Below are 16,117 nucleotides of genomic sequence, written 5' to 3'. Positions count from 1 at the left end.
GGCCCGCCCCGGGGGTAGACCAGGCCGCAGGCCCGCCCCGGGGGTAGACCAGGCCGCAGGCCCGCCCGGGGGGGGGGGGGGGGGGGGGTAGACCAGGCCGCAGGCCCGCCCCGGGGGTAGACCAGGCCGCAGGCCCGCCCGGGGGGGTAGACCAGGCCGCAGGCCCGCCCCGGGGGTAGACCAGGCCGCAGGCCCGCCCCGGGGGTAGACCAGGCCGCAGGCCCGCCCGGGGGTAGACCAGGCCGCAGGCCCGCCCGGGGGTAGACCAGGCCGCAGGCCCGCGGGGGGGGGGGGGGGGGGGTAGACCAGGCCGCAGGCCCGCCCGGGGGTAGACCAGGCCGCAGGCCCGCCCGGGGGTAGACCAGGCCGCAGGCCCGCGGCTGCTCACGGCCGGTCCGGAGCGGTCCCGAGTGGGTCCCGAGCTTCCCGGAGGACAACCGCGCCTGACCCTGTGACAATGCAGGGGCTGCCCACGCACCTTTCTGTCGCCCGCTCCGCCGGTGGCGGCCGCCGTGCACACCCACAGCTCACGGAGCAGGGCGCTGGGCCCCTCGCGCTCTGCGGGCACCGGATCCCCCGGCCCTGCCGCCGCCCCCGCCGGGCCCTGGAGCCGGGCGATGACTGTGCACGATGAGCACGTAACGAAGCAGTGTGGCAGGGGACCGGCCGGGGGCGCTTCGGGCCTCTCCTCCGTGCCAGGCCCCGGGGACCACGCCAAGGCCAGGATGGAGCGAGGGCGCGTGCAGGGCCCGCCCGAGAGGCCGCGGAACCCGAGCTGGGCGACAGGGCCGCTCCGGCACCGGCAACGCCCCCACTGCTCCAACACCTTCTTTCCTTTTCTTTCTTTCACTATTTTACTTACTGATTCATGAGAGACACCGGGAGAGGCAGGGGCGCAGGCAGAGGGAGAAGCAGCTCCCCGCGGTGTTGGACCCTGGCTCACGGCTGCCAACGTGTCCCGTGGACGCCCCAGAGACTCAGACCCCAGACACGCAGATGCAACTGGCAAGAGGGTTTATTGGACGTTTGCGCAAACGGGTCTCTACCAGGGAGGTGGGGCCGGGGGCCAGGTGCGGGTCTCTACCGCGGAGGCGGGCACCAGGGCCAGGTGCGGGTCTCTACTGCGGAGGCGGGCACCAGGGCCAGGTGCGGGTCTCTACCGCGGAGGTGGATGCAGGGGAGCGGGTGCGGGTCTCTACCGCGGAGGTGGGGCCAGCGGACCAGGTGCGGGTCTCTACCGCGGAGGTGGATGCAGAGGAGCGGGTGCGGGTCTCTACCGCGGAGGTGGGGCCAGCGGACCAGGTGCGGGTCTCCACCGCGGAGGCGGCCAAAGGCGTCCGGGAGCGGCGTCCGCATCTCCCGCTCCCCGGTGGCAGCGCCGCCCGCGGCCGGCAGGGTGCGCTCTCCGCGGAGCCCGCCCAGCTCCCGGTCTGCGCCTGCGCCTGAGCCCGCGCCTGCGCACTCGGACTAAGATGGCGGCGGCCGGGCTGCGCGGGGGAGCTGCGGCCGCGGCCGCGGGGCTGCGTGGGCGGTAGGTGACGGGCCCGGAGCTCCGCACCCGGTGCCGCCGGGCCTGGCGGGGCGGGGCGGGGACAAGTGCCCCCGAGCGACCTCCGGGGCCGCCGCCGCCGTCGGGGCTCAGCCGGGCGGGGGCCTGTGCAGCGCGGCGAGGCTCGCGGGCCCCTCCCCCCACCGGCGTTCCCTTGTTTTTTTTTTTTTTAAAGATTTTACGTATTTATGCATGAGACACACGGAGAGAGGCGGAGACCGGGCGGAGGGAGACGCAGGCTCCACTCCACGCCGGGTGCCCGGCGCGGGACTCGAACCCATGACCCGGGGTCACGCCTGGGCCAGGGCAGGTCTCCAGCGCTGAGCCCGGCCCCCCTCCCCCTCCCCCCCACCCCCCGCCTCTTAAGCACAAACCCGAGTGTTCGCGGACGGTAGGGGGTCTCCTGTGCCCCGAAGGCCCGGAAGGGACGTGACCCGAGCTGTAGGAGGTCACAGCTTCCAAGGGCAGGGGCTGCGCGGAGCATCCGGGCCCCTGGGCCTGAGCCCCCGGAGCCACCTGCCTGCCGCGCGGCCTCCCCTGACACCTGTCCACGTTGCTCAGGTGAACAGGACTCACGACCCAGGTGGCTGTCCTGACCTGACTTTTGCTTCTGGACCAAAAGGACAGGACGGCCTAAGGTTTCATGTAGTGAACGTTGGCAGCTTTCCTGCTCATGGCGCCCTCGAGAAGCTTAAATGCATTAAGCTTGCTGGATTATTTTTGCAGGCCCCCTCCGTCCTTTTTTTTGTTTTTTTTTTTTTTAAAGATTTTATTTATTTATTCATGAGAGACACAGGCATAGGCAGAAGCAGGCTCCATGCAGGGAGCCCGACGTGGGACTCGATCCCGGGTCTCCAGGATCATGACCTGGGCCCACGGCAGGTGCCAAACCGCTGCGCCCCCCGGGCTGCCCTGTTCTGTTTGGATAGATGTCTTACTGGGATGGTTTAACTCCCCTTTACTACTTTCGTCACCTTAAACCCATCGCTGTCACCACGTTCATCCACTCTGCTGCTTTATCTCTGGGTGGAAGGGACGACAGTGCCGGGCTTCAGTGTATTTCCAGGTTACAGCGTAGCCAAGGTTTATTAGGCAGTAAGTTAAAGATGAAAGCGATTTCAGCCCAAACCTTAAATTTGATTCTGCCACTAATTATTGGGTGCCTATAACATAATAATAATGGTAGCTAACATTTATGGAACTCTTGCTCTAAGGCTTGGCACCGATGTCAGCACTGTACACGGATTATCTGAGTTCAAGCCCGGCATCGTGTTCCACGCTGGGTGTGGAGCCTCCTTTAAAAAGAAAAGGGAACTGGATTCTTTTTTTTTTTTTTTTTAAGATTTTATTTATTTATACATGAGAGACTCAGACACAGGCAGAGACTCAGAGAGACACACAGAGAACTGGATTCTTTTTTTTTTTTTTTAAAGATTTTATTTATTTATTCATGAGAGACTCAGAGAGACACAGGCAGAGGGAGAAGCAGGCTCCGTGCAGGGAGCCTGATGTGGGACTCGATCCCGGGTCTCCAGGGTCATGACCTGGGCCAAAGGCGGCAATAAACCACTGGGCCACCCGGGCTGCCAGGAACTGGATCCTAAAGTAACTTGCATCAAGTTTCTAAAGGTCTCTAAAACTTTTCACTAAAGCATTTTTTTTTCCCTTTCCTAATATTTATTTTTCCCTTCTTCATTTTTTTGTCGAAGCCACAAAAAAATAGCCAATTAATACTTCTCTAATACAGTGAAATAACCAAAGTTACAAACACCAGCTTAAGAGGTTTCCAGTGAAAAAGCATATAAAAATTGTTCGATACGTTAGCAGTTTGGAGAAGAATAGTACACTTTCTATTAGACTTTTTGAAGTGTGAAATACCTTTCAAAACAGGTAGTATTGGTTCTCTTTTTTCCAGGGAAATATGGTAGAGACAGAAAAGGGAGGAAGACTTCCCCAATATTTACTTTTGTTCTCTTTGAATTTTTTTTTTAAGATTTTATTTGTTTTTCATGGAAGACACACAGAGAGGCAGAGGCACAGGTAGAGACACAAGCAGACTCCCTGCAAAGGGCCCGACGTGGGACTTGATCCTGGGTCTCCAGGATCACGTCCTGGGCTGAAGGCGGCGCTAAACCGCTGAGCCACCCGGGCTGCCCTCTCTTTGAATTTTGAACTGTGTGACTATTACCTAGTGTTTTTTTTTTTTTTAATTTTTATTTATTTATGATGGTCACACAGAAAGAGAGATTGGCAGAGACATAGGCAGAGGGAGAAGCAGGCTCCATGTACCGGGAGCCCGACACAGGATTCGATCCCGGGTCTCCAGGATCGCGCCCTGGGCCAAAGTCAGGCACCAAACTGCTGTGCCACCCAGGGATCCCTTTTTTTTTTTTTTAATTAAAAAAGAAGAAAAATAACAGTTTGTAGTTCTTTGCATCCTTTATGCATCACTAAGAGTCTGAGAATCTAGGTTATAAATCACAAATGTAGCGTTTCTGTTTCTTACCCTGGGTATTGCACTATCCTGTGACACTCAGTTATCAAGGCTGTAAATTTCCACGTGAGCTCTTGTTCTTAAACTGTTTGCAGATGTTGCTTGCCCAAGGAAGTGCAAATGTGGATGGAGGATGAAAACTAAGCTTTGTTGTTATCATTTTTTTTTTAATAAATATAAGAAGTAGACACTGAGCTTAAAAGATTATCTCTTGAAATGTCATTTTTATTTGTTTTTGAATGTAGATTCTGTGCGATGATGAATCCAGGCACCATTAAGAAACAGCCTCTGCATCAGTTTGTGCAAAGACCACTTTTCCCACTGCCTGCAACCTTATGTAACACAGGTAAAATTTCACCTTTTAGAACAAATTATGTTTCAGAAGCTAAGGAGACGGTGCTTCAATAAAATTTGGTGGATCATAAGAGATGAGAATTTGTAAATTTTCTAGTCAGATGCGTAAAAGGAACGTAGTATTTTTTTTAGTATCATAACACAACACTTTAATTATTTGCTTTACACATATCATTGGCATTAGATTTCAAGAATACTGGGCACAGGATCACCTGGGTGGCTCAGTCGGGTGAGCATCTGACCAGTTTCAGCTCAAGTGGTGGTCTCCAGGGTCTGGGATGGAGCCCCATGAGCCCCCCGTTATTAGGCACCGTACCCAGCAGGGAGTCTGTGTGAGAGTCTCTCCCTCTCCCCTCTCCTCACTTGTGCATGTATGCACACACTCACTCTCTTTCTGTAAAATAAATACATCTCTAAAAAGAAAAAGAAGGAGATCCCTGCGTGGCTCAGTGGTTTGGCACCTGCCTTTGGCCTGGGGCGCAATCCTGGGGTCCCAGGAACGGGTCCCACGTCAGGCTCCTGGCATGGAGCCTGCTTCTCCCTCCTCCTGTGTCTCTGCCTCTCTCTTTCTATGTCTATCATAAATAAATAAATATTTTTTAAAAAAAGGAAAAAGAATCCTGAGCATAGTGTCCAATAGACCTATGAAATCTTAGTATTTTCTATAGCACATCATCTGGAACATTTCTCAGGAAATGATTTCTGAGGACACCGGCGACTCAACTGGTTGGGCATTTGCCTTTGGCTCAGGTCATGACCCCCGTGTTCTGGAATGGATCCCTGCATCAAGGCTCCCTGTTCAGCGGGGAGCCTGCTTCTCCCTCTGCCTCTCCCTCTGCCTGCGGTTACCCTGCTTGTGCTCTCTCTTTGTCAAATAAATAACATCGTTTTAAAGATTTTTTAAAAAATTTATTCATGAAGGACACACAGAGAGAGAGGCAGAGGGAGAAGCAGGCTCCCTGAGGGGAGCCTGTTATGGGACTTGATCCTGGGACTCTGGGGTCACGCCCTGAACCGGAGGCAGATGCTCAACCCCTGAGCCACCCAGGTGCCCCATAAGTAAATAAAATCTTTTTAAGAAAAATGATTTATGAAATGAAAATGTTATAAAAAGAAGTTACAAATGGATTTGTTTCAAAAAATCGTGTATTTTAAGCTGGTGCCCTCCTTATTTTGATAAGAATACACCTAAAATCAGTAAATTTCTGGCTTTCAACCAAGCCTTAGAAAATAGAACTTTCAATGTAGTTTTTCTTTTTTTTTGAGTACAAATTAGTTATGAGCTTTGTGACATTTTTGTTGATGTTACGTGCTTTTATTTTCATTAATATTGGAAATAGGTTTGAAAACAGGATTTGAAAATTATTGAAATGTAACCCATGTCATGTGGTTAGGGAACCTTGGGAGCTGTCTCCGTGTGTCTGTCTGTCGTGTCTGTGTATAAATGTCTGCTGTGTGTGCTTATGGAGCTGTAAGAGTTTGGATTCAGCTCTGGGACCGTCTCCCATTCCCATCACCACCTCGAACACTTTGTGGCCATACTCTGGCAGGTAGCTGACTCTGGCTAACCACATGAGCTGGACGGAGGTAGAGACCTCACCTTCCCTGTAAACCGGGGGAAGAAGAGGAAAACCTTGCCTATCTCCTTGAATCATAGAATAAAAATTTAGGCATAAATATTGAGTAGCTCAGCATGTTAAGCTACTTTAGTTGGACTGTTAGATTTTGTAGGATGGAATTACGTGGTCATCAGGCTCTTCAAATTGGAAACCCACTGATCTTAGTCTTAGATACTGACCTGAAACACTATTAATGTATATTTTGGGGTGATTTTCTTCCTACCTATTTACCTATTAGTACCAGGCATGATGGGAAAAATTATTTTAGATTAGTCTATTTTGTTATGACCCTTAGGACACTTTCAGGGGCATCCTTCTGGGTGATGGACCATTGGTGGTTTCTGAAATACCTAATTAAACCCAGCTTAGACTATAATTGGAATGATTTTGTTACTACCTAGTCAAATTACTGTTTTGAAGTAATTTTGTTCATTGTCAAAAGAGAAAGTTGATTTGTGATGTCATATATTTTCTACTTCCAACAATATATATATATATATATACACACACACACACATATATATGATACTCTCAAATTTTTTTTTAAGTTTAAATTTTAAGTTTTTTTTAAAGAATAAATTTTAAGTTTTTAAAATTCATTTATCTTTTTTAGTAATCTCTACACACAATGTGGGCCTTGAACTTGTCACCCTGAGATCAATAATTGTATGCTTTTCTCACTGCACCAGCCACACATCCCACATTTACAGTTTTTACCTTCAGGTATTTCTTTTTTTTTTTCCTTTTTAAATTTAAATTCAGTTAATTAACATATAATGTATTACTAGTTTCAGAGGTAGAGGTCCGTGATTCATCAGGGTAGTATAACACCCAGTGCTCACTACATCACATGCCCTCCTTAATGCCCATCACCCAGGTATCCCATCCCCCATCCACCTCCCCTGCAGCAACCCTCAGTTTGTTTCCTATGATTTCATCTTACTTTATTTTTCTCTCCCTTCTCCTATGAACCTCTGTTTTATTTATTAAATTCCACATGAGTGAGATCATATAATTATCTTTCTCTGATTGACTTACTTCACTAAGTGCATTACCCTCTGGTTCCATCCATGTCATTGCAAATGGCAAGATTTCATTCATTTTATTCATTATATATATGTATAATATATGTCATATATATACACACGCACACCTCCTCTTTATCCATTCGTCTGTCGTTGGCCATCTGGGCTCTTTCCATAGTCTGGCTCTTGTGGACATTGCTGCTGTGAACATTGGGGTGCAGGTGCCCCTTTGGGTCACTACATCTGTATCTTTGGGGTAAATCCCCAGCAGTGCAGCTGCTGGGTCGTAGGGCAGCTCTATGTTCAACTTCTGGAGGCCCCTCCACACTGTTGTCCAGAGTGGCTGTGCCAGCTTATGTTCCCACCAACAGTGTAAGAGGCTCCCCTTCTCCACATCCTCCCCAACATCTGTCGTTTCCTGACTTGTTCATTTTAGCCATTCTCACTGCTGTGAGGTGGGATCTCGTTGTGGTTTTGATCTGTATTTCCCCGATGCTGAGTGATGCGGAACATTTTTTCATGTGTCTGTTGGCCACGTCTATGTTGTCTTTGGAGAAATGTCTTTTCGTGTCTTCTGCCCATGTCTTGACTGGATTACTTGTTATTTGAGTATTGAGTTTGATATGTTCTTTATAGATTTTGGATATAGCCTTTTATCTGATATGTCACTTGCAAACGTTGGTTGTCTTTTGGTTTTGTCGACTGTTTCCTTTGCTGTGCAAAAGCCTTTTATCGTTTTTGTTTGTTTGGTTGGTTGGTTTTTTTAAGATTTTCTTTATTTATTCATGAGACACAGAGAGAGGCAGAGACACAGGCAGAGGAGAAGCAGGCTCCCTGCGGGGAGCCCGATGTGAGACTCAATCCCAGGACCCCGGGATCACGACCCAAGCCAAAGGCAGACTCTCAACCACTGAGCCACCCAGTGTCCCAAAAGCTTTTTATCTTGATGAAGCCCCAGTAGTTCATTTTTGACCTTGTTTCTCTCGCCTCTGGAGATGTGTCTAGCAAGAAGTTGGTGTGGGCAAGGTCACAGAGGTTGCTACCTGTGGTGTTCTCCTCTAGGATTTTAATGGGTTTCTCTCACATTTAGATCTTTCATCCATGTTGAGTGTATCTTTGTGTGTGGTGTGAGGAAATGGTCTGGTTCCGTTCTTCTGCGTATGGCTTTCCAATTTTCTCAACACCATTTGTTCAAGAGACTGTCTTTTTTCCAGTGGATCTTCTTTCCTGATTTGTCGAATATTTGTTGACCGTAGAGTTGAGGGCCCATTTCTGGGATCTTTCTTCTGTTCCATTGATCTGTGTGTCTGTTGTTGTGTTGGACCACACTGTCTTGATGATCACAGCTTTGTAATAGAGCTTGAAGTCCGACATTGTGATACCACCAGCTTTGGTTTTCTTTTCCACCATTTCTTCAGTCTTTTTTTGGTTCTATACAAATTTTAGGATTTTATGTTCCAGCTCTGTGAAAAATGTTGATGGTATTTTGATAGGGATTGCATTGAATGTATAGATTGCCCTAGGTAGCATAGATATTTTAACAATATTGTTCCAATCCATGAGGATAGAACATTTTTCCATCTCTTTGTGTCTTCCTCAATTTCTTTCATGAGTGTTTTCTCCAGTTTTCTGAGTATAGGTCCTTTGCCTCTTTGGTTAGGTTTATTCCTAGTTACCTTATGGTTTTTTTTTTTAATTTTTATTTGTTTATGATAGTCTCACACACACACACACACAGAGAGAGAGAGACAGGCAGAGACATAGGCAGAGGGAGAAGCAGGCTCCATGCACCGGGAGCCCAACGTGGGATTCGATCCCGGGTCTCCAGGATCGCGCCCTGGGCCAAAGGCAGGCGCCAAACCGCTGCACCACCCAGGGATCCCACCTTATGGTTTTTGATGTCCCTTCAAATATTTCTAAAAACTTTTCTTTCTGCATGTATCGTTTTATATAAATGAATTGAGGAGAGAAATGCCATTTAATTCTTCAAATATTGTGGTAAAATGCTTAATGTGTGTGGAGAACTTGGTTACCAATAAATTATTAAGAAAGGCCTCAAGAAATGATTGGTTAGTAGAACCAAGTTAAAAGAACTTCATTGTCTTTATATTTACAGAAATTGCTGGCAGTCTTTTCTTTAATGTTCCATCTGAAAACTTTTTCCCATGTAACACAGATTTTTCAGAGGAATTTATTCGTCAGAGATAAAAATATTTTAAAACAAGTATCTGGATTTGAAGTTATCATTTTAAATTTTTCTCTTTTTTAAGATTTATGTGTTCACCAAGCCATAATTGATACCTTTATAGGACAGAGACTTAAAAATGTATGGGACTTAGTTTTAGATTCTGCTTCACCAAGGAAATAATTCAACATTGGTTAGTTGGCTGCTTGGCAAGTTGCAAAAAAAATACTCTCAGCTGTGAAGTTATAATCTTTTGTAATGGGTGAAAAAAAAAACAAAAAACCCGAAAAACCACTTTCATACAAATCATGTTTTGCCAAATTTAATCTCTTTCTAATTTATTTATTTATTTATTTTTTAAAAGTGTGTTTTTTTTTTTTTTTTAAACATTTTATTTATTTATTCATGAAAGACAGAGAGAGAGAGGCAGAGACACAGGCAGAGGGAGAAGCGGGCTCCATGCAGGGAGCCCGATGTGGGACTCGATCCTGGGACTCCAGGATCATGCCCTGGGCCAAAGGCAGATGCTCAACTGCTGAGCCACCCAGGCGTCCCTATCTCTTTCTAATTTAAAATAAAACTGCTACTGGTTGATATTTTACTATTTTTCTTCAGCCATGATATGAGGATTGTGACAGGATAGGAAAACTGATTTATTAAACATATTTTCCTATTATGCTGGGCACTATGCTGGGTGTGGAGTAGCAGCATATATTAGTGGTTAAGCAAGTCTGTGGTAGGAAATTGGCAGGACTTTAATCCTGTCTCTATTTCTTAACTAGCTAAGTGACTTAGAGCTTTACTTTCCTTATTTATAAAACAGGATTAGAATAGTGTTTCCTTGAGAGAATGAAAAGATTAAATGGTGTCATTCACAGAGAGCACTTAGCACATGATAGCTGCTCAATAAATTAATCTTTTTCAGTATATTGCTCTAAGATGAGAATTGGTTTGATTTGATTTGGTTAGAAAGTTTATTTTTGTAATAAATAATCAGGACCCGTTTTAAAACTATTAAACCCTAGTACTATCTTTTATCCTATAAGCTGTTATCATAATAGCAAGGTAGGAAATGGAAGATTCTGTTCTTTCTTTATTCATTTAATGAATTCACTGGCCCTAGAGGAAACAAAGAAGAACCCGTAAAGATAATTTTAAAATATTCCAGAAAGTAATTCACATAGGTTCCCTACATAATTTATTTTATTTTTTAAACATTATTTATTTATTTATTTAGAAGGGTTTATTTTTTTACTCATGAGAGACACAGAGAGAGAGGCAGAGACACAGGCAGAAGGAGAAGGAGGCTCCATGCAGGGAGCCCCATGTGGGATTCGATCCCAGGACTCCGGGATCATGACCTGAGCCAAAGGCAGGTGCTAAACTGTTGAGCCACCCAGGTGCCCCTACATGATGATTTATAACGTCACTAAGTCTATACCGTTGGACAAGTTACTTAACTCTAAGCTTCAGTTTCTTCATTTGTAAAATGGAAAATATGGAGTTTCTTCATATGATCTTTAAAGGCTCAAATACATTTAAAGCATTCAGCCCTGTCTCTGGCAGGTAATAAGCACACACACAAAATATTATTATTGTTATAAATATATATCTTAAAACAACAGAAGCACTTTGGAAAGAAGAAAATGTAACATTTTACTGTTTTTAATATCATAGTGATGATTTATGAATATGATAACATTAGTGCTAAGTCATCAAATAAAATACATTGAAGACTCTTGAATGATGATATACCGTCCTAGTTAAAAGTAGGATATTGCTAGAGTCTGTTGAGTAACAAAACTAAATAATCAGTATTCGTATAAAATTCAGTGCAATTATCCTAAATGTATCAGTAAAGTTCTTTGTTGTCTTTAAAAACTATTTTGTCAGCTTGAGCAATAAAGCCTTATTTTCTTTTTTTCTTCTTTTCTTCTTTTGATTCTTTGAAATGAGCACATCATAGTCCATAAAGTTAACTACTGTTTTTTCTGGAATAACATTTTTTCTTCTTTTTTCTTTTTTAGTGAGACACATGTTTATTCAAACACAAGATACCCCAAATCCCAACAGTTTAAAGTTTATTCCAGGAAAACCAGTTCTTGAGACAAGGACCATGGATTTTCCCACACCAGCTGCAGCATTTCGCTCCCCTCTGGCTAGGTATATTGCTGTTTCTCATTTGTTTTTACCAAGAAACATAAATAACTGACTTTGGGGGTAAGGCAGCCTCATTTAGTGATTGTGTTTTTAGGTGCACTGCACTGTTTTCAGTGTAGAGAATGCTTTATTTTCTTCTCAGGTAAGAGATTTAAGAAAAATAACAGTTGATATTAGGAAACCCTTCTCCTGAAAAGTAATGTATTTGAGAGATCTATAGCAAGACTAAATAAGAATTTATATTTTCACTTAAAAAAAGTTCATCAAAATAATAACATAAATTTCCATTCTAAATCTTTAATAAAACTGTTCATAAAAAGAAGTGAAAAGTTCATTTTTTTCTTAAGGATAACTGAATTTTTTAGATGTTTCAAAATGGAGCAGTTTCTAAAATATTCCACTCAGAACTATGAATAATAATAATTATTAGATTTGGCATGATTTTTAAAAAACTGGTCAATTAGACAGTTTTTTTTATAATAAATTTATTTTTTATTGGTGTTCAATTTACCAACATACAGAATAACACCCAGTGCTCATCCTGTCAAGTGCCCCCCTCAGTGCTCGTCACCCATTCACCCCCACCCTCCTCCCCTTCCACCACCCGTAGTTCGTTTCCCAGAGTTAGGAGTCTTGATGTTCTGTCTCCCTTTCTGATATTTAGACATAGTTTTTAAATTCACTACATGTTAAATGTAGGTCAGATGATAAAGGACAAACAATAAAATTACTGGAATAAACTTCGTTTTAGTAATAGCTAGAGAAATTATTTGTAATAAGATGTATTAGATCAATCTACATTAATTTACACTAGCCTGATACTGATTGCCAGGGGTATTTGGAAAGTAAATCTTAGATAACTGCTTCTATACACACAGCCATTTTATATGAAGAGCCAGAAATATATTCATCTCAGGAATTTGAAAAATTTTTTTAATTAAAAAATTTTTTTTAGTAGACTCCATGGCCAGCATGGAACCCAGTATGGGGCTTGAACTCAGGACCCTGAAATTGAGATCTGAGCAGAGATTAAGAGCCAGCCTCTTAACTGATGGAGCCACCCAGGCTCCCCTTCTAAAATTTCTCCTTAATGAAAATGTGCCTTTCCCTTAACCTACACATGCCACTTCTCATGATATACCTTAGAGCATTTGTTTTTCATACTTTTTTTTTTTTTTACAGTCCACAGTAGGAAACATTTTATATTACAAACCAGTATATATATACATGTAGATGGATGTATAATTTGTACATATTTGATGGTACAGTTTTCACCCTGACATTATATATTCTTATTTCCTTTCTTATTTTCCTTATTCTATTCTGTTTTATTATATTCCATAAAATCCAGATCAATACCTAACTGATTTTACAAGTTACTAGTGGAGTTGAAAAACACTGCCTTAAAGAACATCCACATACATATACAAGTTGGTACCAAGATGTTCATCGCAGCTTTGTTGGTAATGTTAACGAATTGGAAACAACCTAAATACTCATCAGTAGGAAGAGTTCAATAAACTTCGTTTGTCCATAGTCTGTAGATATTAAAAAAGATGAGAAGAACCCTCATTTACTGTCATAGGCTGACTTCTAAGACCCACTGTTAGTGTGCCTGGGTGGCTTAGTCAGTTAAGCGTCTGACTCTTGATTTCAACTTGGGTCATGATCTCAGGGTTGTGAGATTGAGCCCTGCATCAGGCTCTGCACTGGGCATGGAGACTGCTTAAGATTCTCTCTCCCTTTCCCATTGTCCCTTTGTCCCCATCTCTCTCTCCCTCTCTAAAAAAAAAAAAAAAAAGAGAGAGAGATAGACTGTTAAGTGAGGAAAGCTGAGTACCTCAGAATGTTGCAAACACTGAGTACCATATGAGTATTATGTATATAAAAACAAAAAACCCAAAACTATACTAACATAAGGTCTGGAAGACTGTATGCCCAAGTGATAACGGTAGATTTGGGGGAGGGGTGGTCAAGAGGCATTTTCAGTTTGTATGAATAGTTTGAAATGTTTACATCAAGAATGAATTTATGTATTTTGTATTTAAAAGGATATAAAAGTGAAAAAGACACTCTGTTCAGTTACAGATTAGCTGGAGCTTATTCCTGTCAGATGTTAGTTGGCAAAAGCCCTTTTCAAATTAGTCTTTTGAAAGCAGCTCATTTCCTGAATTCTCAGAATTTATTATCTTCAGTCAAGCAAAACTAATCTTGTTTTTGTTGTTTTAACAGAGAATGTTTTTACTGTAAGCTAGATGTAAGCTTCCTGAAAACAGAGACCAGTCTGTCTTGCTCATCATTCTAGCTCTAGTGCTTAGTACAGTGTGATATTCAGTAAGTTTTGAAATATTTGTTGAATGAATGAGTAACTGAATAAATAAGAATAAACAGCAGTGTATCTTACTTCAGAGAGGCATTTGACCTATTTCTCACTATCCTATATACAAGACAAATTTAAGCACAGTGTAAGTCTGTCTCTAGTGACATGTAAGAGGGCTCTGTAGTATCTGTAATATCTCTGTAGTTGGCATGTGTATTCAATACATTTCTTTATCTGCGACGTTGATAGTGATAGTTACCAGTTTTCAGATGGGAACAATCGCTTCTATGTTAGGTGGCAAAATTCAGAGAAATGTTTAAAAAGTTTCAGTAGGCTAAAAAAAAAAAGTTTCAGTAGGCTGAAGTGATAGGTTAAAGCAAGTCAGCTAAATTCTAGCAGGAACAAATACTAAGGCTTGTTATTTAAATTTTTAAAACAAATAGCACAATTGTGGGATAGAAGAATCTGACTTTTTAGTTTGTTATGTTGGATGTGATGCAGTACTCAAAAAAGTCAGTCAAACTTTAAGAGTTTGTCCAGCCCAAGAGCGGCAACAGTCTTTATATTCTGAGTAAATTAGACTGCATTTGGCATATGTGTTCAGTTCCGGGTATCATATTTTATTTTCAACATTGTAGAAGTTGAAATTGTTCCAAGCTAAATCGCAGATAAATGGCAAAGCATGTGTAATCATGTTTGAAACTCCTTTTCAGCTTTTTCTTTCTTTAGGTTCTTTAGGTTCTTTAGAACCTATGTAGTCTTGCCTAAAAGTCCCCATGATATGGCCCAATATTGAGTTGATTCTTCTGTATGGTCCTTTAATTTGAGAAAAAAGCTTTCATAACAGTCCAGGTGTACGGAGCCAGTCAGTGGACCTACTTATATATAGGTCTGCTTGGGTTTATAGGATCAATACTATGCAGCCAGGTACCTTGTAACTTCTTGTAGGTTTAATATTGAATTAGAGAACCCAGATGACATTTTTTTAGACAAATTCCTAAATAATTTCAAATTAGTAATTCCAGTAATACTCTTACAATGGGAGACAAAGAAAAGGTAAACTGTAACCTTTTTTGGAGTGTGTCAGCTTTTATTCCTAATAAGGGGTAAGGGGATAAGGAAATTGCTCTGGAGTGTAATACTAGGTATGGTACATATACCAGTGATTGGGGAAGGAAGATGTATTTCAAAATCCCTTGTAGGGACTTTCCTTTTTTTTTTTTTTTTAATTTTTAAAAAAATTTATTCACGAGAAACAGAGAGAGAGAGAGGCAGAGACACAGGCAGAGGGAGAAGCAGGCTCCATTCAGGGAGCCCGACGTGGGACTTGATCCCAGGACTCCAGGATCACGCCCTGGGCTGAAGGCGGCACTGAACCTCTGAGCCACCCGGGCTGCCCATGTAGGGGCTTTCCAAATAATAATCTTCCCCTCCTCCTCTTAGAAGATCTTATTTTTATTCTATTTTATTTTATTTTTATTTTTTTAAAGATTTTATTTATTTATTCATAGAGACACAGAGAGAGAGGCAGAGAGAGAAGCAGGCTCTGTGCAGGGAGCCTGACGTGGGACTCGATCCAGGGTCTCCAGGATCACGCCCTGGGCTGCAGGCGGCGCTAAACCACTGCGCCACCGGGGCTGCCCCTCTTAGAGGATTTTAAAAATTAATTTTATTGAGGTATAATTTACATGAAATAAAATTCGTCAATTTTAAGTGTATAGTCCAGAGTTTTTGGTTCTTTTTTTTTTTTTTTTTTAAGATTTTATTTATTTATTCATGAGAGAGAGGGAGAGACACAGGCAGAGGGAGAAGCAGGCTCCATGCAGGGATCCCGATGTGGGACTCGATCCCCAGTCTCTAGGATCACATGCTGGACTGAAGGCGGCGCTAAACTGCTGAGCCACCCGGGCATCCCTAGTCCAGAGTTTTGATAAATATATAAAATTGTGTAACCACCAGTAAAATAAAAATATGCAACATTTTTATCACTGCAGAAATCCCTCATTTCTCTTCCCATAGGATCTTTTTGCTTCACTTTCATATGGTGGTAACTATTTTGTTTCAGGGGAATGAATTCCAGCTTTGTTGAGATAAAATTGATGTAAAACATTGTGTAAGTTTAAGCTATACAGTGTGCTGACTTGATATACATGTGCCTTGCAAAATGCTTACCACAGTGAAATTAGTTAACACATCTGTCACCCTGGTAACTATCGATCTTTCTGCCATTATAGTTGTATATTTTCTAGAGTTTCATATAAATGGCACCTTACAGTCTTTTGTGTTTGGCTTCTTACATTTAGCCTAATGCTTTTGAGAGCCCTCCTTATTTTTGTACATTCCAGTAGTTTATTCTTTTTTATTGCTTAGTAGTACTGCATTTTACAGGTACACACAGTCTGTTCAGTTAT

At 43.0% G+C, this 16,117-nt stretch overlaps 1 protein-coding gene across 2 annotated transcripts in view; it reads left to right on the top strand.

Annotated features, from left to right (window-relative positions):
* Nucleotides 1–1,439: 1,439 nt before the first annotated feature.
* The window catches only part of NFU1 (NFU1 iron-sulfur cluster scaffold), a 29,290-nt gene continuing 14,612 nt past the window's right edge, over nucleotides 1,440–16,117 (top strand). Inside the window, exons 1-3 of one of the 2 annotated variants that reach the window (XM_041756713.1) lie at nucleotides 1,440–1,531; nucleotides 4,289–4,389; nucleotides 11,254–11,389. In XM_041756713.1, the coding sequence (XP_041612647.1) occupies nucleotides 1,473–1,531; nucleotides 4,289–4,389; nucleotides 11,254–11,389 (296 nt within the window). In that variant the 5' untranslated portion in view covers nucleotides 1,440–1,472. The remainder of the gene's footprint in view (nucleotides 1,532–4,288; nucleotides 4,390–11,253; nucleotides 11,390–16,117) is intronic. The other variant, XM_041756714.1, reaches the window with a different exon arrangement.

Source organism: Vulpes lagopus, chromosome 5, assembly GCF_018345385.1.
Source record: "Vulpes lagopus strain Blue_001 chromosome 5, ASM1834538v1, whole genome shotgun sequence".
NCBI classification, from domain to species: domain Eukaryota; kingdom Metazoa; phylum Chordata; class Mammalia; order Carnivora; family Canidae; genus Vulpes; species Vulpes lagopus.
Note: the sequence above shows the minus strand (reverse complement) of the source record. Positions and strands in the feature narration are given on the sequence as shown.